This window comes from Taudactylus pleione, unplaced genomic scaffold (assembly GCF_031769625.1).
Source record: "Taudactylus pleione unplaced genomic scaffold, aTauple2 ptg000352l, whole genome shotgun sequence".
NCBI classification, from domain to species: Eukaryota; Metazoa; Chordata; class Amphibia; order Anura; family Myobatrachidae; genus Taudactylus; species Taudactylus pleione.
In genome coordinates, this window is record NW_028284753.1 from 11,056,854 (window position 1) to 11,079,312 (window position 22,459).

Here is a 22,459-nt window from a genome sequence, read left to right on the forward strand (position 1 = left end):
TTGAGATTAATGAACAGGAGGGATTATATTATAAGAGTAGGAATGGCCATTGACCATCTATGGGTGGTGCCCGTTGTTGAGAAAAAACATCGGCAGCAGAGGTCCATGCGCAGCACTCAGTCATCGATGGCTAAACCATGGCTGGTTTTCTAATGATGGTTTACAACCAGTGGATGCTCCAGAGGTGAGGCTACAGTGCAGTCCAAAATTCAAATAGGGGAGCCACACCATCTGTCATTTCAAACCCTGACAAACATAGATGGCTGGGACCACTGGCAGTTGGGGTGGCTCCCCTATTTGAATTTTGGACGTCGCGCTAACCAGTCAACCATCGACTATTGAAGGTACAGTCTTCGATTGCCATCACTATAGAAGAGAAAGTCCTCTTTGCATTAATGAAATCATCACAAACCCCCTCTTACACTGAGCTCGTTGCTATGCACCCATGAAGCAGGTATAAAGAGGTGGGGCTTGATGGAACATGCACAAGGTGCTGTGGCACCTACAAACTGGCAGGGATTAAAGTGGCACCCGCATGGGGTTAGACTTTGTGTAGTAGTGATGAGGGCCAGGTCTTAGGGGTCTATTTATGAAGCAGTCACATCCCCTTTTTTTGTCAAACGAAGGGGGTTATTGCGGCTTCTTCTTATTTAACAAGATGGCTACTGAAGAAATCACAGATTTCACCTGTGATCTCACTAATTTTGTCTGTTAGCACAGTTCCCATAGTTGGACTAAACACTATACCTGGGAATTGAGGTATCTGTGTTAATGAAGTGACTGTTATAGTGTATATTTCTGTCTTTGTGAGTGAGTGTGTCCCAAGAAGGGAGCAACTAATGACACAACAACAGGAAGTGACAATGCATAGGTTGTTGTGTGGGCACTCAGCAGTGTCTCACCGGCTACGTCTCAGGTAATTCAGCTAAAAATTGTCTGTTATTTTGAGTATAGTCACCAGTACAAATTCTCCCTCCCTTTCTATCACAACAATGAAATAAATGAAGGCAAAATACTCATCACATTTAAGAAAAGATCGATAAGTATGTAGTTAGATATCACGTCAGTACAATTGTAACTGAATATCGGTTTTGTAATCATTTGTTAACTTTTAAAAAAATTGCCTGTTACCTAAAGCGATCCCAAACCAACACATTATTAGTTGCATATGTCACAGTCCTACTCTGAAAGAAAGTGTAAAATAAGACTCTGGGTATTGTCACGAGCAGACCTGTCTTGGTTAAGCAAGCCTAGAAATATCAGCCCCTTGGGAGCCATTTATAAATATGTATAAAGATTTAGGATCCCAGGGAGACCCTGTTGATAATTAAATTTACTGTACAATTCTGAAGCGGAGCCTGAGGTATATATAGCATAATTAAATAAATGTTTAAACAAATCAGGAATTAATATATATGTGTATTAAGAAGAATTTAAATTGGAGAGACATCAGACTAACTGTAATACACAGTACATGACAGATTAGAAGTATCAAGTTTCTAACAAATGTGTATTGATATATAGCTTTCACTACATGATAAATGAACAATGTAAAGCAAATGAAAGTGAAAATACAGAGCAGGTTCTGCAGTTCCATTAAGAGAACCTAGGCAGGCACCTTCGGTACATGGGCAGTGAGCACTGAAATAAGGAATGAGCGATATGGCGGAGATGTTTCAAGCGTTGGAGAGAGAAATAGTGGAGAAGTTGCCCAAAGCAACCAATCAGCTTCCAACTGTCATTTCTCTAACACAGCCCTTGATACGTTTCCCCTATTATTTATCCGCCAGATTTCTCCAAAGTTAGATTCTTCATTTTAAAGAAGCCTTTCTCTGGTGTTCTTTTCCCAGAGATTTGTCTTGTCTCCGTTTCGTGAGGGAGAGTGTTTCCCCATTCTCGCCCTGTAACACATGCTCTTAAAGTTTTTCTCTATCACTTCTCTATCATTGATCACTAAAGCTCATGTGCAGACATTGGGCCTGATTGTTGCGTTCTGCACATGGTATGATGCGAACACTCCACTGTGATCTAGATTGCGATCACAGTGACTACGCAGACCCATCACAGAGTGATTGACAGGAAGTACCATTTGGGGGTGGTGACGTGGGGGTGGTCGGGGAAACGCAGGCGTGTCAATGCGGTTGTATGCCGTTGCAGGGGCGTGCATAAATTAGCCACTGCGATGCCTTACGCAGCCTGAGCTCTCACTGCGTGCAATGAGGTTAGCAATTCCCGAGTAAGGTCAGAGCTTGTGCAAGTGTGCGTGTGGCTCCGATTGTACTCGATGTTACCAATGGTTTTTCGCAGATTTGCTAAATATTACGGATGTGTGTAAGGTAAGGTGAGCGTCCTTATATAGTGCTGCGACCGCATAGTGATCACAGACATTAGCATATCTTCACAGTGAGACTGCTTGCTTAATCGCAGCCACGATTGCAGTTGCGATCCATGCTGAATCAGGCCCATAGTATATTGACTGCTCCTCTTCTGTAACAGGTTCCAGGTAAGTCTGTACCAGGCTTGTAAAGTGTAATTTAGCATGTGCAGTTAGTGTCATTTATCCTGATACTCAGGTTGTCTGTAATTGTGTTTTCTTTTTATAGCCACATGATAAAACTTATATAACTAGCAGAGTTGGGATGTAGTCAGAATGTCGACGGTCACAGCAGCATCCCAGCGGTCACAATCCTGACAGATTCAGATGGTAAGTATTAGGGTTAGGCAGAGCTGGATTAAGAGGGGGGGCACAAGGGGCACGTTACTCCGGGCCCCTCTCACTCAGGTCCCCCCCCAGCCATTGATTACAGCAGCAGTGCAGCTGTAGGAGGCTGGGGGCAGGGCTACATGGCACTCAGCCAGTGCCAGGCCAGAAGCATTGGAGAGTAGGGATGACCATTAGTGGGTAACTATTGATGTAACCATCGATGGTCACTATTGATGGTACTATCGGTGGTTATTGTTGATGGTACAACAAACATTCAAAGGGAAACCATTGATAGTTTCAACCATCGATGCTCATCTCTGCTCTATGACATACTGGAAAGCTGGCCAATCAGAACCAAGGGGCGGGGGTTCATGGGAGGCTCTCTGCCATTGATGGAAGAGAACCATTGGTTCTCCGCCATTGATGGTAAAGCAATTTTTTTGTTTGTTTTTTTGGAGGGAGGAGGGGACAGAGGAGCTACTGTGCTATAGACAGTGTGTATAGTGTACCCTGTAAGGTGAGAAAGAAGAAGGCGCACTTTCGGACTCTCCCGAAATGGTTTGGAGGCTCCCTGTAATTGGGTGGCGCTCCCTAGAGGGCAAGTCTCCCGGTCCAGCCGCCTCCCCCCTGCATTCTTCCCCACGAGCCCCCCCCCACTTACCATCTGAAAATGGGCAGTCTGGAAGGGGCCAATGATGAGTTTCCTGCTGAAACGCGTCATTGTAGACCCGCCCCCTGCTAATTAAATCAATTTTCGGGGGTCCAGGATTGTCTCCCCACTTTTTCATGCACTTCTCTCACATCGCATTTGGCAGTCAATTTGCAAACCTCCGCTGCGAGTACCGCGATTAGGCATTTTGAATTGGATTGGAGAATTCTCGGGTGACAGCATTCATGCAAAGTCTGCGAGTTTCATGAAACAAACTCGCAATTCGCACCAAATTGTAGTGACCCCTAGGTATTTATATATATGTGTACTATATATATATAATTATATATATATATATATATATATATATATATGTATATATAAAATACGGAAAATACAGCACTCACATCCCTTAATAATGTCATTCAGCAGGGTGCTCCACTGAGGAAAAAAAACCACAAAGGTACTCCAATAGATATCCAGGAAAGGCTAAGCAAATAGCCAAATGAGGGCACTCACCGCACTTGCAAGATAATGATAAATTGGTTTGTTATAAGGCAATAGTGTATCACCATAAAAGTAGTCGATGTTTCGACCCCTGAGTGTCATTATCAAGACAGGTCATCCCATACAAACGTCCAGCATGCTTTCTCTCAGCATGCTGGACATTTGTATGGGATGACCTATCTTGATAATGACCCTCAGGAGTCGAAACGTCGACTACTTTTATGGTGATACACTATTGCCTTATTAAAAACCGATTGATTTATCATTATCTTGCAAGTGCGGTGAGTGCCCTCATTTGGCTATTTGCTTAGTCTTTCCTGGATATATATGTATATATATATATATATTTCTATATATATGTGTGTGACTGTATGTATGTATGTGTATATGTGTGTGACTATGGGTCAAAACTCTGAAAACTGCTGTTTTCGGATATTTTAATGCATTCCCCATAAGTATATCAGGCTCCAGAAAGCAAAACCTCCCGGAGACTGTACCCAATAGGCAACACCTTTGTCACGACCAGGGGTGACAGGCTGCCGAGATCACGGTGCTTACCGCTCCGGGCGCTGTGGCATGGCGTTTCCAGCAGAGGTGCAGGTTCCTGGAGAACAGCGCTGGGTGCTGTGAGTCTCCGCAGACCAAGGGCTTCCATCTGGAGGCAGGTGAGAGGGGCTGAGACCGGAAGCGCTTCCGCGCGGTGACCACTGGGCGCGGCCATCTTGGATTTGGGTCACATGTCGTTTCTGGCCAATCAGGTTCAGTCTGGGCTGGGGAGGCTAGCAACCAATCCTGCACTACCTGAGGGTACTAAAGGGCTGTCAAGAGGCTCTTTAGTTGTCAGTGCAACGTCTATCACAGCGTATGCTGTGAGCTAGTTCTCTGTGCTCCCTTGCTCATTTAAAGTGCCATTACCATTGTGTTTCTGCAGAGTCACCTCTCAGCCTTAGTGCGGTTTGCTCCTGTTACTACTTGTCTCCTGATCCCGACTACCTGCTATTACCCAGCCTATCCCGGGTCTCTGAGTTCCGCCAGTGTCTCGCAGTCTCGTTCTGATCCCGTCGTGTACCACTCCTTCATGAGTCATACTCCCCTAAGGCCGGCTGCTTTCAAGTACCAGCAAACGAATCCTCATTCATCATCTGACTCCACTCCGGGTCCACGTGCACGCCAAGCCGTGACAACCTTCTATAGATGACGTTGCCTATAAAAGCCTATAGGCTTCTCTCCGCATAACTCCCTAAAATGTTAGCATTAGGATTGGGGTTAGAATACTTAGCAAAATCCATCGGGATTTTAACCGTTGGGATGTTGCTGACGGTATTCTGACAGCTGGCATTGTGACCGTACCCAATCCAGCTGAGTTGTCACCCACAATAACAATGTTATCGTCGGCTGTAAGCCCTTTTATGTATTTTGTGAAAATGAGCCCTATCACCAGAGAAAATTCCCATTATGGCCAGCAACAGGCTATTCCCCTTTTTATAAGTCATCAATTAAGTTATTTATAATTCACTCTTAGGGCCTGATTCTGAGTTGGGATCAAAACAAAAAATGCAAGTAACTTTACACTAACAAACCATGTTGCAGTGCAAGGGGTACAAATATTCTTTCTTTTTTTTTGCATGCACGGTAAATATTGGCTGCTTTTGCATGCAGCCAACAATTGATGGCCATTTTTATTTTTAGACTGCAATATACATTTGAATTTGGACATGTCCTTTATCATGCTGCTATAGCTCTTATCGAGGTGATGCAGGAAGAAATATTAACATCTCGCCCACCCTAGTGGGAGAGAGAAAACTCCCTCCTCCGGCGATCCATGCAAGACACACAGCGCATCATCTTAGTTACCATCTGGCCAGTTCCACTGCGTTCCACTGCGTATGCACAAGATCCCCACAGAAGCCACACAGGTTCTCAAACTCGGTCCTCAGGACCTCAAACAGTGCATGTTTTCCAGGTCTCCTCGCAGAATCACAAGTGAAATAATTAGCTCCACCTGTGGATATTTTAAAATGTTTTAGGGCTCTATTTACTACAATCCGCATTGGTAGTGCAGATTGTAGTGTGATATTACCGACTGAATTCGCATTGCGAATTCAGGCAATATCACAGGGATTTACTACAAATCCCGTGCAGGGACAGAGCTTGCGATAAAGCTCTGTCCCTGCGAATCCCATCTGCAGACTTATCACGGTATTTTAGCAAAAACTACTGTGACAAGTGCTGACGCATGCGCCGACCGACCGTCGATAAGCCCGCTCCCCACGATTGTGACCCCCCCCCACCCTGTGACCCCACTCCCTTAATTACACTTACCTGCAGTCATCGGTGCTCCGGTGATGTCCTCCGTGGCTCCTGTCAGCTGGCATCTCATACTGCACTGGGACCCAGTCAGGTGACGACCGGGCAACAGTGCAGGCTGGGAGACCAGCTGACGGGGGGAGGATATCACGAGAGCCCCGATCACCGGTCCCTGGACTCAGGTAAGTTTTTTTTTTTACTATTTTTTTTCTTTTTTTTTAGCAGAGATCAGCGTGTGGCCTGTTTAGACCATACAGCTGATCACTGGGCCCGTTAGAGCAGAGCAGGAGTCCGGTAACCAGGGGAGACCCTGGTGGCGTTATTAACACAGTGCTTTCCCCTCTATTTTTTCACAATTTATTTTTAGTAACTTTGGCCAGATCACATTTCCCATTACAATTATGGGAAATGCGATCTGCTTACTAAAAATAAGTGATAATTAGGGCTTGGAGTAGAATTTTACGAATTCTACATCAATTGCCCTGTAGTAATTTTAGGTGATACTAAAATAATGTGAAAAGGGTGTGAAAACATACTTTTTAACTTTATTTTAGTAAAAATAATGTTAATAAATAGAGCCCTTTGTGAGTCATGAATACACATGTGCATTTGGCACATACTACTTATTCTTACATCTCCCCCTAAATCTCTCTGCACAGTTTACATATACCCCAGCATGGTTTTGCCAAGGTGTAAAGTTGCTTGCATTTTTTGTTTTGCTCTCAATTCAGAATCAGCCATTTAATGTGTCACATAAGGCTTTTATTTTAGCACTCATGCACCAATAAAGCACATTGTGCATGTCACCTCTTTACTTTCTGAAGACCCTTCCACAAACAAACCGCACCTGGTTAATTGAGGAAACAGCACAAGTGTAAACATCACTATAAAATGTCCAACCTCTTACTACTTTAGATCCTCTTACTAATGTAAAACCTCTTACTACTTTAGAACCTCTTACTACTTTAGAACCTGTTACTATTGTAGAACCACTTACTACTTTAGAACCTCTTACTACTATAGAACATTTTACTACTTTAGAACATCTTACTACTGGAGAACATCTTGCTACTTTAGAATCTCTTACTACTGTAAAACCTGTTACTATTGTAGAACAAGCACTTACTACTTTAGAACTTTCTTACTAATGTAGTACCTCTTATTACTGTAGAATCTCTTACTACTTTAGAACCTCATTTTACTACTTTAGAACCTCTTACTACTGTAGAACCTGTTACTACCATAGAAACGCTTACTACTGTAGAACCTCCTACTACTTTAGAACATCTTACTACTGTAGAACCTCTTACTACTGTAGAACCTATTACTACTTTAGAACATCTTACTACTGTAGAACCTCTTACTACTTTAAAACATCTTCCTACTGTAGAACCCCTTACTACTGTAAAGCCTTCTACTAACGTAGAACCTCTTACTACTGTAGAACATCTTACTACTATAGAACCTCTTACTACTGTAGAAGCTCTTACTACTATAGAACCTCTTACTACCTTAGAACCTCTTACTACTGTAGAACCTCTTACTACTTTAGAACCTCTTCCTACATTAGAAAATCTTACTACATTAGAAAATCTTACTACTGGAGAACCTCTTACTACTTTAAAACATGTTACTACTGTAGAACCCTTTACTACTGTAAAGCTTTCTGCTAATGTAGAACCTCTTAGTACTTTAGAACCTCTTACTACTATAGAACCTCCTACTACTTTAAAACATCTTACTACTGTAGAACCTCTTACTACTTTACAACCTCTTACTACTGTAGAACCTGTTAGTACTTTAGAACCTCTTACTACTGTAGAACCTCTTACTACTTTAGAACATCTTACTACTATAGAACCTCTTACTACATTAGAACCTCTTACTACTTAAAAACAACTTACTACTGTAGAACCCCTTACTACTGTAAAGCCTTCTACTAATGTAGAACCTCTTACTATTGTAGAACCTACTACTGTAGATCCTCTTACTACTTTAGAAGCTCTTACTACTGTAGAACCTGTTACAGATTGAGTCTCCCATATCCAAAATGCTTGGGACTAGGGGTATTTTGGATAACGGAATATTCCGTAATTTGGAATATTTGCATATCATAATGAAATATCTTGGAAATGGGACCTCAATATACACACAGAATGCATTTATGTATTATATACACTGTATACACACAGCCTGCAGGTAATTTTATACAATATATTCAATAATCTTGTGGCTCAAGCAAAGTTTGTGTACATACACGAAATTCACTTATGTTTCATATACACCTTATACACACAGCTTGAAGGTAATTTTATACAATACTTTTTAGTAATTTGTGTCTTAGACAAAGTTTGTGTACATTGAACCATCAAAAATCAAAGGTTTCATTATCTCAGTCATGCCAAAATGATTCCATATTTCGGAATATTCCGTATTTCGGAATATTTGGATATGGGAGACTCAACCTGTTCTTACTACCATAGAAACTCTTACTACTGTAGATCCTCTTACTACTTTAGAAGCTCTTACTACTGTAGAAACAGTTACATCTGTTGAACCTGTTACTACCATAGAAACTCTTACTACTGTAGAACCTGTTACTACCATAGAAAATCTTACTACTGTAGAACCTTTTACTACTGTAGAACCTGTTACTACCATAGAAACTCTTACTACTGTAGAACCTGTTACTACCATAGAAACTCTTACTACTGTAGAACCTTTTACTACTGGAGAACCTGTTGCTACCATAGAAACTCTTACTACTGTAGAACCTGTTACTACCATAGAAACTCTTACTACTGTGGAACCTGTTACTGCCATAGAAACTCTTACTACTGTAGAACCTGTTACTGCCATAGAAACTCTTACTACTGTAGAACCTGTTACTACCATAGAAACTCTTACTACTGTAGAAACTGTTACTACCATAGAAACTCTTACTACTGTAGAACCTGTTACTGCCATATAAACTCTTACTACTGTAGAACCTGTTACTGCTATAGAAACTCTTACTACTGTAGAACCTGTTACTACCATAGAAACTCTTACTACTGTAGAACCTGTTACTGCCATAGAAACTCTTACTACTGTAGAACCTTTTACTACTGTAGAACCTGTTGTACTTACTACCATAAGAAACACTTACTACTGTAAAACCATCCTTTCATTTAAAAGGTATATCTGTTTTACATTCGGCAAAAGTGCCTCTAGAAATCCACAACACTGTCAAAATGAAGAGGTAAAATGCATTCCATTATAATTTATAAGTATAAGACAAAACCTGATTTCTGCCAAGTCAGACCTTGTCCAAAAATGAGTCCATTCGTGGAGTGGAAATGGAAGTGCCCCCTCCACGCAGCAAGCTCTTTGTATCAGGCCACACATCTAGCCATGCAAATTTAAATCTAATCTTTGGAAAACTGTGTATGATTTTTTTTTTTAAATGATAAATAAATACTTTGCCGACAACCTTCAAAAGCAAAATACAGTGGTTAAGAAAAGAACACTAATGTGATATAAAGAAAAGCTATCCAAAACAATGCCCTTTATATACAGTAACAACTATTGCACTAGATGCAGAGTTGTACACATCGGCCGCATTGCGTGCATGGAACTTATTGTGTATATTCGACTTATTCGTACACTTGGTTTGACACCTGTCATCATATCATAAATTCACACTTGCACCTGCCCTACTCTTGGTACAAAACATAAATAATAGAAACAAAATAGGCCAAAGACCTCGCTACTTATGTGCGTATACCACATTTCTACCCAGGTACACTCATTCAGTCGCAAGTGGAGATTCATATCAAATGCATACGGTTCTCACTGGTGTGTGCTTGGCTCTGGAGAATGCACACTATAAAACCTTGCAAGATACGCTCCACAAACAGACATACGCTCATCTCTGCATCAGCTGCCAAACATGCAAGATACGCTCCACAAACAGAAATACACTCATCTCTGCATCAACTGCCAAACATGAAAGATACGCTCCACAAACAGGTATACGCTCATGTCTGCATCAGCTGCCAAACATGAAAGATACGCTCCACAAACAGGTATATGCTCATCTCTGCATCAGCTGCCAACCATGCAAGATACGCTCCACAAACAGGCATACGCTCATCTCTGCATCAGCTGCCAAACATGTAAGATATGCTCCACAAACAGGCATACGCTCATCTCTGCATCAGCTGCGAAACATGTAAGATACGCTCCACAAACAGGTATACGCTCATCTCTGCATCAGCTGCCAAACATGTAAGATACGCTCCACAAACAGACATACACTCATCTCTGCATCAGCTGCCAAACATGTAAGATACGCTCCACAAACAGACATACGCTCATCTCTACATCAGCTTCCAAATATGAAGATATGCTCCACAAACAGACATACGCTCATCACTGCATCAGCTGCCAAACATGCAAGATACGCTCCACAAACAGAAATACACTCATCTCTGCATCAGCTGCCAAACATGCAAGATATACTCCACAAACAGGCATACGCTCATCTCTGCATCAGCTGCCAAACATGTAAGATACGCTCCACAAACAGGTATACACTCATCTCTGCATCAGCTGCCAAACATGCAAGATACTCTCCACAAACAGACATACACTCATCTCTGCATCAGCTGCCAAACATGCAAGATACGCTCCACAAACAGACATACACTCATCTCTGCATCAGCTGCCAAACATGCAAGATACGCTCCACAAACAGACATACACTCATCTCTGCATCAGCTGCCAAACATGCAAGATACGCTCCACAAACAGGCATACGCTCATCTCTGCATCAGCTGCCAAACATGCAAGATACGCTCCACAAACAGACATACACTCATCTCTGCATCAGCTGCCAAACATGCAAGATACGCTCCACAAACAGACATACACTCATCTCTGCATCAGCTGCCAAACATGCAAGATATGCTCCACAAACAGGCATACGCTCATCTCTGCATCAGCTGCCAAACATGCAAGATATGCACCACAAACAGGTATACACTCATCTCTGCATCAGCTGCCAAACATGTAAGATATGCTCCACAAACAGGCATACGCTCATCTCTGCATCAGCTGCCAAACATGTAAGATACGCTCCACAAACAGACATTCACTCATCTCTGCATCAGCTGCCAAACATGTAAGATACGCTCCACAAACAGACATACACTCATCTCTGCATCAGCTTCCAAATATGAACATATGCTCCACAAACAGACATATGCTCATCTCTGCATCAGCTTCCAAATATGAAGATACGCACCACAAACAGGTATATGCTCATCTCTGCATCAGCTGCCAAACATACAAGATATGGTCCACAAACAGGTACACACTCATCTCTGCAACAGCAGCCAAACATGCAAAATACGCTCCACAAACAGACATACGCTCATCTCTGCATCAGCTGCCAAACATGCAAGATATGCACCACAAACAGGCAAATGCTCATCTCTGCATAAGCTGCCAAACATACAAGATATGCTCCACAAACAGGCAAATGCTCATCTCTGCATCAGCTGCCAAACATACAAGATATGCTCAAAAAACAGACATACGCTCATCTCTGCATCAGCTGCTAAACATGCAAGATACGCACCACAATTAGGCATATGCTCATCTCTGCATAAGCTGCCAAACATGTAAGATATGCACCACAAACAGGTATACACTCATCTCTACATCAGCTGCCAAACATGTAAGATACGCTCCACAAACAGACATACGCTCATCTCTGCATCAGCTGCCAAATATGCAAGATATGCACCACAAACAGACAAACACTCATCTCTGCATCAGCTGCCAAACATGTAAGATATGCTCCACAAATAGGCATACGCTCATCTCTGCATAAGCTGCCAAACATGTAAGATATGCACCACAAACAGGTATACACTCATCTCTGCATCAGCTGCCAAACATGTAAGATACGCTCAACAAACAGACATACACTCATCCCTGCATCAGCTGCCAAACATGAAAGATACGCTCCACAAACAGACATACGCTCATCTCTGCATCAGCTGCTAAACATGCAAGATACGCACCACAAACAGGCATACACTCATCTCTGTTTCAGCTGCCAAACATGCAAGATATGCTCCACAAACAGGCAAATGCTCATCTCTGCATAAGCTGCCAAACATACAAGATATGCACCACAAACAGACATACGCTCATCTCTGCATCAGCTGCTAAACATGCAAGATATGCTCCACAAACAGGCAAATGCTCATCTCTGCATAAGCTGCCAAACATACAAGATATGCACCACAAACAGACATACGGTCATCTCTGCATCAGCTGCTAAACATACAAGATATGCACCACAAACAGACATACGCTTATCTCTGCATCTGCTGCCAAACATACAAGATATGCTCAACAAACAGACATACGCTCATCTCTGCATCAGCTGCTAAACATGCAAGATACGCACCACAAACAGACATACGCTTATCTCTGCATCAGCTGCCAAACATACAAGATATGCTCAACAAACAGACATACGCTCATCTCTGCATCAGCTGCTAAACATACAAGATACGCACCACAAACAGACATACGCTTATCTCTGCATCAGCTGCTAAACATACAAGATATGCACCACAAACAGACATACGCTTATCGCTGCATCAGCTGCCAAACATACAAGATATGCTCAACAAACAGACATACGCTCATCTCTGCATCAGCTGCTAAACATGCAAGATACGCTCCACAAACAGACATACGCTCATCTCTGCATCAGCTGCCAAATATGCAAGATATGCACCACAAACAGACATACACTCATCTCTGCATCAGCTGCCAAACATGTAAGATACGCTCCACAAACAGACATACGCTCATCTCTGCATCAGCTGCTAAACATGCAAGATACGCTCCACAAACAGACATACGCTCATCTCTGCATCAGCTGCCAAATATGCAAGATACGTTCCACAAACAGACATATACGCTCTCTCTGCATCAGCTGCCAAATATGCAAGATACGCTCCACAAACAGGTACACACTGATCTCTGCATCAGCTGCTAAACATGCAAGATACGCTCCACAAACAGACATACACTCATCTCTGCATCAGATGCTAAACATGCAAGATACGCTCCACAAACAGGTACACACTCATCTCTGCATCAGCTGCTAAACATGCAAGATACGCTCCACAAACAGACATACACTCATCTCTGCATCAGATGCTAAAAATGCAAGATACGCTCCACAAACAGACATACACTCATCTCTGCATCAGCTGCCAAATATGCAAGATACGCTCCACAAACAGGCATACACTCATCTCTGCATCAGCTGCCAAACATGTAAGATATGCACCACAAACAGGCATACGCTCATCTCTGCATCAGCTGCCAAACATGCAAGATATGCACCACAAACAGGAATAGGCTCATATCTGCATCAGCTGCCAAACATGCAAGATATGCACCACAAAGAGGCATACGCTCATCTCTGCATCAGCTGCCAAACATGTAAGATATGCACCACAAACAGGCATACGCTCATCTCTGCATCAGCTGCCAAACATGCAAGATATGCACCACAAACAGGAATACGCTCAAATCTGCATCAGCTGCCAAACATGCAAGATATGCACCACAAACAGGCATACACTCATCTCTGCATCAGCTGCCAAACATGTAAGATATGCACCACAAACAGGAATACGCTCATATCTGCATCAGCTGCCAAACATGCAAGATATGCACCACAAACAGGCATACGCTCATCTCTGCAACACCTGCCAAACATGCAAGATACGCTCCACAAACAGACATACGCTCATCTCTGCTTCAGCTGCCAAACATGCAAGATATGCACCACAAACAGGCATACGCTCATCTCTGCAACACCTGCCAAACATGCAAGATACGCTCCACAAACAGGCATACGCTCATCTCTGCAACACCTGCCAAACATGCAAGATACGCTCCACAAACAGACATACACTCATCTCTGCATCAGCTGCCAAACATGCAAGATACGCACCACAAACAGACATACACTCATCTCTGCATGATTTGCCAAACATGTAAGATACGCTCCACAAACAGACATACACTCATCTCTGCATCAGCTGCCAAACATGTAAGATACGCTCCACAAACAGGCATACGCTCATCTCTGCATCAGCTGCCAAACATGCAAGATACGCTCCACAAACAGGCATACGCTCATCTCTGCATCAGCTGCCAAACATGCAAGATACGCTCCACAAACAGGCATACGCCCATCTCTGCATCAGCTGCCAAACATGCAAGATACGCTCCACAAACAGGCATACGCTCATCTCTGCATCAGCTGCCAAACATGCAAGATACGCTCCACAAACAGGCATACGCTCATCTCTGCATCAGCTGCCAAACATGTAAGATACACTCCACAAACAGGTACACACTCATATCTGCATCTGCTGCCAAACATGCAAGATATGCTCCACAAACAGACATACACTCATCTCTGCATCAGCTGCCAAATATGCAAGATACGCTCCACAAACAGACATACACTCATCTCTGCATCAGCTGCCAAATATGCAAGATACGCTCCACAAACAGGCATACACTCATCTTTACATAAGCTGCCAAACATGTAAGATACGCACCACAAACAGGCATACACTCATCTCTACATCAGCCGCCAAACATGTAAGATACGCTCCACAAACAGACATACGCTAATCTCTACATCAGCTGCCAAACATGCAAGATATGCACCACAAACAGAAATATGCTCATCTCTGCATCAGCTGCCAAACATGTAAGATATGCACCACAAACAGGTATACACTCATCTCTACATCAGCTGCCAAACATGTAAGATACGCTCCACAAACAGACATACGCTCATCTCTACATCAGCTGCCAAACATGCAAGATATGCACCACAAACAGAAATACACTCATCTCTACATCAGCTGCCAAACATGCAAGATATGCACCACAAACAGGCATACGCTCATCTCTGCATCAGCTGCCAAACATGCAAGATATGCACCACAAACAGAAATACGCTCATCTCTGCATCAGCTAATAAACATGCAAGATACGCTCCACAAACAGACATACGCTCATCTCTGCATCAGCTGCCAAATATGCAAGATACGCTCCACAAACAGGCATACGCTCATATCTGCATCAGCTGCCAAACATGCAAGATACGCTTCACAAACAGACCTACACTCATCTCTGCATCAGCTGCCACACATGCAAGATATGCACCACAAACAGGCATACGCTCATCTCTGCATCAGCTGCCAAACATGTAAGATATGCTCCACAAACAGACATACGCTCATCTCTGCGTCAGCTGCCACACATGCAAGATACGCTCCACAAGCAGGCATACGCTCATCTCTGCATCAGCTACCAAACATGCAATATACGCTCCACAAACAGACATACGCTCATCTCTACATCAGCTGCCAAACATGTAAGATACGCTCCACAAACAGGCATACACTCATCTCTACATCAGCTTCTAAACATGCAAGATACGCTCCACAAGCAGGCATACGCTCATCTCTGCATCAGCTACCAAACATGCAAGATATGTTCCACAAACAGGCATACGCTCATCTCTGCATCAGCTATAAACATATAAGATACGCTCCACAAACAGGTATACGCTCATCTCTGCATCAGCTGCCAAACATGCAAGATACGGTCCACAAACAGACATACGCTCATCTCTGCATCATCTGCCAAACATGCAAGATATGCACCACAAACAGACATACACTCATCTCTGCATCATCTGCCAAACATGTAAGATACGCACCACAAACAGGAATACGCTCATCTCTGCATCAGCTACTAAACATGCAAGATACGCTCCACAAACAATATCATACATATGATAACCTTTAAAATTATCATATAGACTTTTAAAATAGTAAATAAAATCAACATGCTTTACTGCATACAGATGTACTTAAGATGCATCTAACTATCTACAGCTAAAAAGACAACAAAACAACACCATCCACATATATATAATATATCCAAAGCAAATGTTAGCATATGGCATAGAGAGAGTAAACTGACACATTTTGAGCCAATTGAAGGACTTACATACAGATCTATATACGAGTATCAGGCACCAGTAAGGGACGATTTGGAATGTAAGGGGCCAGGGCCTGAGTTAAAAAAGTTATTTTTAAAAGAGGCAGTTAGAAGGGTTTCAATAGTAATATGAAAGATACTTGTTGTTTCCTTCTTTATGGATAATTGCTATATTTAATTTAACTGTATTGTTTAGTAATAAATAAAATATTGTAGTGGATTATTAAGAAATTGTGCATTTCTGTAACTTTTACAGTAGGTCATAATCATTTACTTCAAGTGACAAAATGGTTTTGGTAGAAGATCAAAGTTAAATATGTATTTGGATTATAAGTGTGTTGTCCGTCACAGCACATTTTGTCTTTATTCAGATTTTTTTTCCAATAGCGTTTTATTAATTATAAATGTATTAATAATGTAATATTTTTTTTAATCATAATAGGGTAATGCTAATTTTCCTACAATGTGTGTTTGCTATTGTTACACATGCAATGCAAGTTTGTTTAATAGGCGTTCTTCCATTTCTCTATTTACACTGCATTGGTTGTTATGTGTATGTTCTTCTTGTGACTACATTGGGTTACTACTGGTAAATTTACTAAACGCCGTATGATTGATGTGATAGTATATACCCGCATGCTTTATAAAGTATAAGAGTGAAATCGTCTGTGTGGCGGGAATGCAAAAAGAAGAGGTGGGTTTAAGGTGGGCCTGACATTCCAGAGGCGGAGCTTGAGGCGCCAAATCATTTTGTATGTAAGCTCCTGAAATGTAGGAAGGAACCTGAGCACTGTACACTGCTATAATGTCATTTGAGGGAAAGGAGGGGGGGGGGGGGGTCTGATAATAAATGACATACATATTGTGTTTACATTGGTGTTAGCATTTCCAAGTACCAGATTTCATTCACATAACAGTATTTACAATCTCTTCACACACGTGTATTAATCCCTTTCCTGTCGGTAACATAATGGCAGCATGATCATATTGACATCCAGATGTGGGTGTAGGGTGGGGATGGAGTAAGATGGAGACTTGTACCTGTTGCCGGCTGCATTCTGTGATGCTTCTTGCTCCTCTGTTTGTGCGGTGAGTTCCCCATCATTCTGCAGCAGGAGCTGGTCCTCTCTCTTTCCTTCCCTCTTTTCTTTGCTCCCTTGCTCCCCCCTCCAGGTATTTACATCACCTCTGTCTGTCTGCAGGCTTCACCATCGCTCCCCCCTCTCTGTCTATTTCCTATGCTCCAATCCTTTTCCCTTCTATCTTTTATTTCTATGTCACGTACTTTTTCTTCCCTCCTTGTTTAACCCCCCAATATTATCGCTCTATCTCTCTCTCTCCCATTATCTATTTGTCTGTGTTTCTCTCTTTCTCTTCTGTATGTATTTTATTTCATCCCCATCCTCCTATTTGCTGCTTTTTCTGGTTTTCTTGCTATTTACCCATTAATTTGCCTCCATTATCACATTCTTACCGTCCCTTTCTTTTTGACCCACCTGTGCTCTTTTATACACCTCTCCTGTCTCTCGCCCCTCTCTCTATTACTCCCACCCCATGTACTGTCTCTCTTCCTTTTTATTACTGACTCTCCCTGCTCTGGCCTTGCTTTGCAGAGACCAACCAGTCAGCAATGATCCATTCGCACTCCCCTCCCTGTGTATCTGGTACCCTCTTATCTCACTGCCTTATTCTGTTCACATACGTCTCTGTGCTGAGACCCCTCCTCACATCACCACTGCATACAGCTCCCTCCCTCCTTCTCTCCGCTTCTCACTATCCCTCTCTTCTATTTAAACACCACACACAGCAGCCAGCAATTTGCATCCCTCCCTTGTCTTATGTTTCCCTATGTCCTTTTCTTTCACATCCTGTTTCTCCTTTCTGCATCTCTCCTTTTATTTGTCCCATTTGCCTCATCAATTCTTCTCTTCCTCATCTCATAATTCTGTTTATTCTTCTTTCTGTTCTTTCTCCTTCTCTCTCTCCATCAGTGAATGGCTCTGCCGCAGGGATGTGTCTTAGTGATGCTGATGTGAGCACAGTTGGAAGATGTAGTCGGGTCCTTGCCTCTGTGCTCAGTCTCCCCTCTATATATTTTCCTATTCTTTCTTCCCTGTTTCCTCTCCATCTTTCTCCTCCCCTAAGAGCTTAAAGGGTCAGTACTATGTAATAAGGCAGCAGCCTGGTGCTAGTGACATGATTAAAAGTTCACTGCCAGATAGCATCAAAGCGATCTCATTTCTTTGTTTTGCTTGACAGATTTAAGGTTCATCTGCAATTTGCAATACATGGCATAATAACAGAGATACGTAATGCATTAAAAGGTAGATCAGCAATTTCTGAATGTTTACTGCAGTAACCATTCACTACATGAGTATTATATAGGTGGAAATAGAGGGTCTCTCATTCATACCCATCGGGGGATCCTTAATATTTGTGGATATCTCCTGAAAACTGTGTTTTCAGGGAGCTGCAAAGCTGTTAGATTTACAAAGCTTGGCCCCGATAGGATAATGCCATCTCCAAATGGCATTAACCTACAGTAGCCTATGGTCTACTATTTCGCAAAAATTACCAGGAGATGGTTTCTCTGGAACCCTCCTCGACAATGAGCACTGGACATGGGATGTAGTTATTAGACCGTCGGATGAGATGCCACCAGTCTAAATGCCGACGGTTTAAGCCCGACACAGGACTTAAGATAGGCGCCAAAATACCGACGCCTATCTTAATCCTGATGCCGGAATCCTGACAGATGCCATCTCGAACGAGGTAAGTCCGGGGCATCTTAGGAGATAGCCGTGGCGGAGAGGGTTAGGGGGGACTTAGGGTTAGGCACCACCGGGGAGAGTTAGGGTTAGGCTAGGGAAAGGGGGGGTTAGGGTTAGGAACCCCTCAGGAGGGTTATGTTTAGGGTGCAGAAAGAGGGGTTTAGGTTTAGGCAGCCCCGGGGGGACTTAGGGCCTGATTCAGAGCCGCTCGTAAGAGGCCGCTCGTTCACTCCGAGCTATGTTCGCACATCTGCGCATGCGTATGGGTCGTAATGCGCTCGCCAAATAGCGAGTGCCTGCTAATTTGAGTGACAGGATGAGGTGTTTGTGGGTGGTAACAGGGGAAGGTGCTTGAAAATGGGGAGTGGAGATCCGAATGCAGGCGTGCCAAACGGTCAAAACGGGCGTTTTAAGGGTGTGCATAATTAACAAAGCAGCGTCATCGACCACGTCACTTGGTTGCCTCTTAGCCTGAACTGTTCGCATGATTGCGGTAGGATAAACCTACCACAAGCACTGTGAGCAGTTCAGACGCCTTTCGATGTACTCGATTAATCAAATAAATAGCGGAGATGACGTAGGATACGAGCGGCCAGGAGGCGTCTTTACAAAATAGAGAGCGCATGTTTCGTTCGCTCGCTCAGACATAGAGGCGTCAACAGACCGCAAAGAGTGAGCGCTCAATTTAAATAGCGGGCCCCTTTTTCTGAACGAGAGAGCGCAAAGAGCGTCCGGCTCTGAATCAAGCCCTTAGTGTGAGGCACCACTTCGGAGCTTTAGGGTTAGACACCACCAAGGGAGGGCTAGGGTAAGGGGAGGGAGAGGGGAGGGTTAGGATACTTACCAGCCAGCGTTGGGATCTCCTCCCGTCAGACTTCCATTCCGCTGTGCATGCGTGGTCTGCTGATCACCATACGCAGAATGGCCCCGGCTCCCGATATATAGAACAAAAATCTTCATGAAAAATTTTATTAACATTTATTTAAATTAAGCACTTTTATAATTTAGCATTCTTTTACAATATTTTGTATTTTTTTTTATATTTGTTACCTACTTTTTTTGTTCAATGAATGGAACTGAAAGCCCAAACCTATTAGTCTGATAAGTAGTCAGTAGAGGCAGCAACACGACTTATGAGGGTCAATACTAGCAATATAAACACCACTTACTCTTGCTGAATAGCTGCAAACTTTTTTCTTTTCCCTATGGGATTAATTTCTGGCTGTGACAAAACAGCTGCATATCATAACTAAGTAGCCTAGTGATGTTAATGTGAGGCCCTGTCATCTGAACCAGGTTACGCATTAAACTCCCCCCTCTGCACCCCCTTCCCACACTGAACTTTTTCCTACCAATCTCTCCTACTTTAAACATGTAATCTATGCAGTTCTTGTGTTGGATGAGGAGTGCTCAGCACTGCCTGCAAGGTAACGCGAGTCAGCGGTCTCTAGGACCCGCTGTGGCTCTGCAGGAGATCTGAACCATACTTACCAACTCTCCCTCATTGTCAGGGGGACTCCCTGAAATCGCAGCAATCTCTCTGACTCCCTGAAGAGTCTAGCAATCTCCCTGATTGCACCTTAGCCCCATTATGTAGCTGTTATACACAAGAAAAAAAAGAAATCAGAGATCAAATAGGATCATCAATGCCATTTTCCTCCAATGGTTAGAAGGCACAATGATCCCTATGGCTACATGCATTTCCATATAAGGTTTATTGTGGACACGTATAGGGAACCACTTGTAAAACACAATACATGTAGATCTTACTAACTGCTTTGGGGCTCGTTTACATTTGGATGTGAGTCAATTTTATGGCACAATGTACAGATCAATGCTGCGCTCATCCAGTACTTAGGGCTATAACCCCATAAGTGTGTTACGGTACCCTCAATAATCCAGAGTACTCTTTGATGTTCCTCCAACTCAGTCCTGTATAGTCTTTCCTTGTGTTTATAAATGACCACAAAGTCTTAGAACCATCCTGGATATTCACATGTACACCTTGTATTAGTCCCACCATGCAAAACACAAGTGTTGACTAACCTTGACACTCCAGCTGTTGTGGAACTATATATCCCAGCATGCCCTGCCACAGTTTTAGCATGCCCTAATAGCAAAACTGTAGCAGTGCATGCTGGGTTATGTAGTTCCATAACAGCTGGAGTGTCAAGGTTAGCCAACACTGCAATACACCATACACCAGTTCCTTCAGGTACTCTACACACTGTGTCCACCTTTAAAACCTCCTCCAGAATCCACTTCCTAAACCAGCACCTTTCGTGTTTAAGGACAAGGACAGTATCACTATCCAAACAGACAATATGTAGCACAGAGTGGCAGTTAAAAGTTACTCACCCAGAATGAGTGGGGGAAGGTGGCCCTTTATATGTGTGTGTGTTACCTTAAAGTTTTGATTAATGGTATCACTACTCAGTATTGTTAATAGTTTTTATTATGATAGCACCAGATTATAAAATTGATACAAATTACCATTACAGGTCAGATAAAAAATAAGATGGTATTTGATAGCTATATGCTACCAATGCTTTTCGTCCTGTTTGTGGAACTTTTTCAAGGGTAGTGAACAGATCATATGCAATTTTAAGTTTAAATACCTTCCCTCCGGTCCCTCGTTCCCGGCACTTTCGGGTTTCGCCAATCGCACTTTTGGGTTTCACCAATCGCACAAGCGCCTTTGGCTGTGCAATAGACCCAAATGGATAACTAGGTACTATTGCACTGCGAACGCCTCTCAGATGTAGCAGTACACGTCCACTTTACCACGCCGCTTATAGGTGTTACTTTTTGCAATCTCCCCAAAATACTGTTTCAAAAGTAGACAGGTAAGGTCTGAAGTCTGACATCTGCTAGTGCTCCTGCGTTCCCTGTTGGCTCATCTTTCCTCCCAGGCGTTCCAGCCAGGAGTGTTTTAACAAAGAGCAGCCACACATCTTACCTTGTGCGCCGCTTGAAAAGCAAGTCCCTCCTCACAGGTGACGTGCAGTCAGGGTAGGCAGAGCCTCCCCTGTCATACTCCCTCCCCTATCATGCTCCAGATTATTGATATAAAAACTGTGTCTTCTTACAGGTGTGCCTCCCCAGCCATTGACCTCACCGCACATAACTGCCTCCTCCTCCTTCGCTGCCCCATCTTCACAGTGATATTTAGGAATATGGCAAGAGAGCAAAGGCTTTGGCATGGTACCAGAGTGTTTGCTTTCACTGCGGTGCCATCCTCCCCGAAGATTTCACTGGGAAGATGGTGCTATGGAGGAGGAGGGATCCACTTGCCGGCACAAGATAGGTATAATCTGGATGCAGAGTGATCTGTAGATATATCTGTAAATGATGGTTGTTCAGATACACTGAACGACCATAATCTCCCAGGCCGGGTCCACCCCCTTCCCTGCG

At 43.1% G+C, this 22,459-nt stretch overlaps 1 protein-coding gene across 1 annotated transcript in view; it reads right to left on the reverse strand.

Moving 5' to 3' along the window:
* NHSL2 (NHS like 2) overlaps positions 1–17,692 on the reverse strand; it is a 189,950-nt gene extending 172,258 nt beyond the window's left edge. The window contains exon 1 of the mRNA XM_088444265.1: positions 17,316–17,692. Within this exon, the coding sequence (XP_088300391.1) occupies positions 17,316–17,379 (64 nt within the window). The 5' untranslated portion in view covers positions 17,380–17,692. The remainder of the gene's footprint in view (positions 1–17,315) is intronic.
* Positions 17,693–22,459: the final 4,767 nt, after the last annotated feature.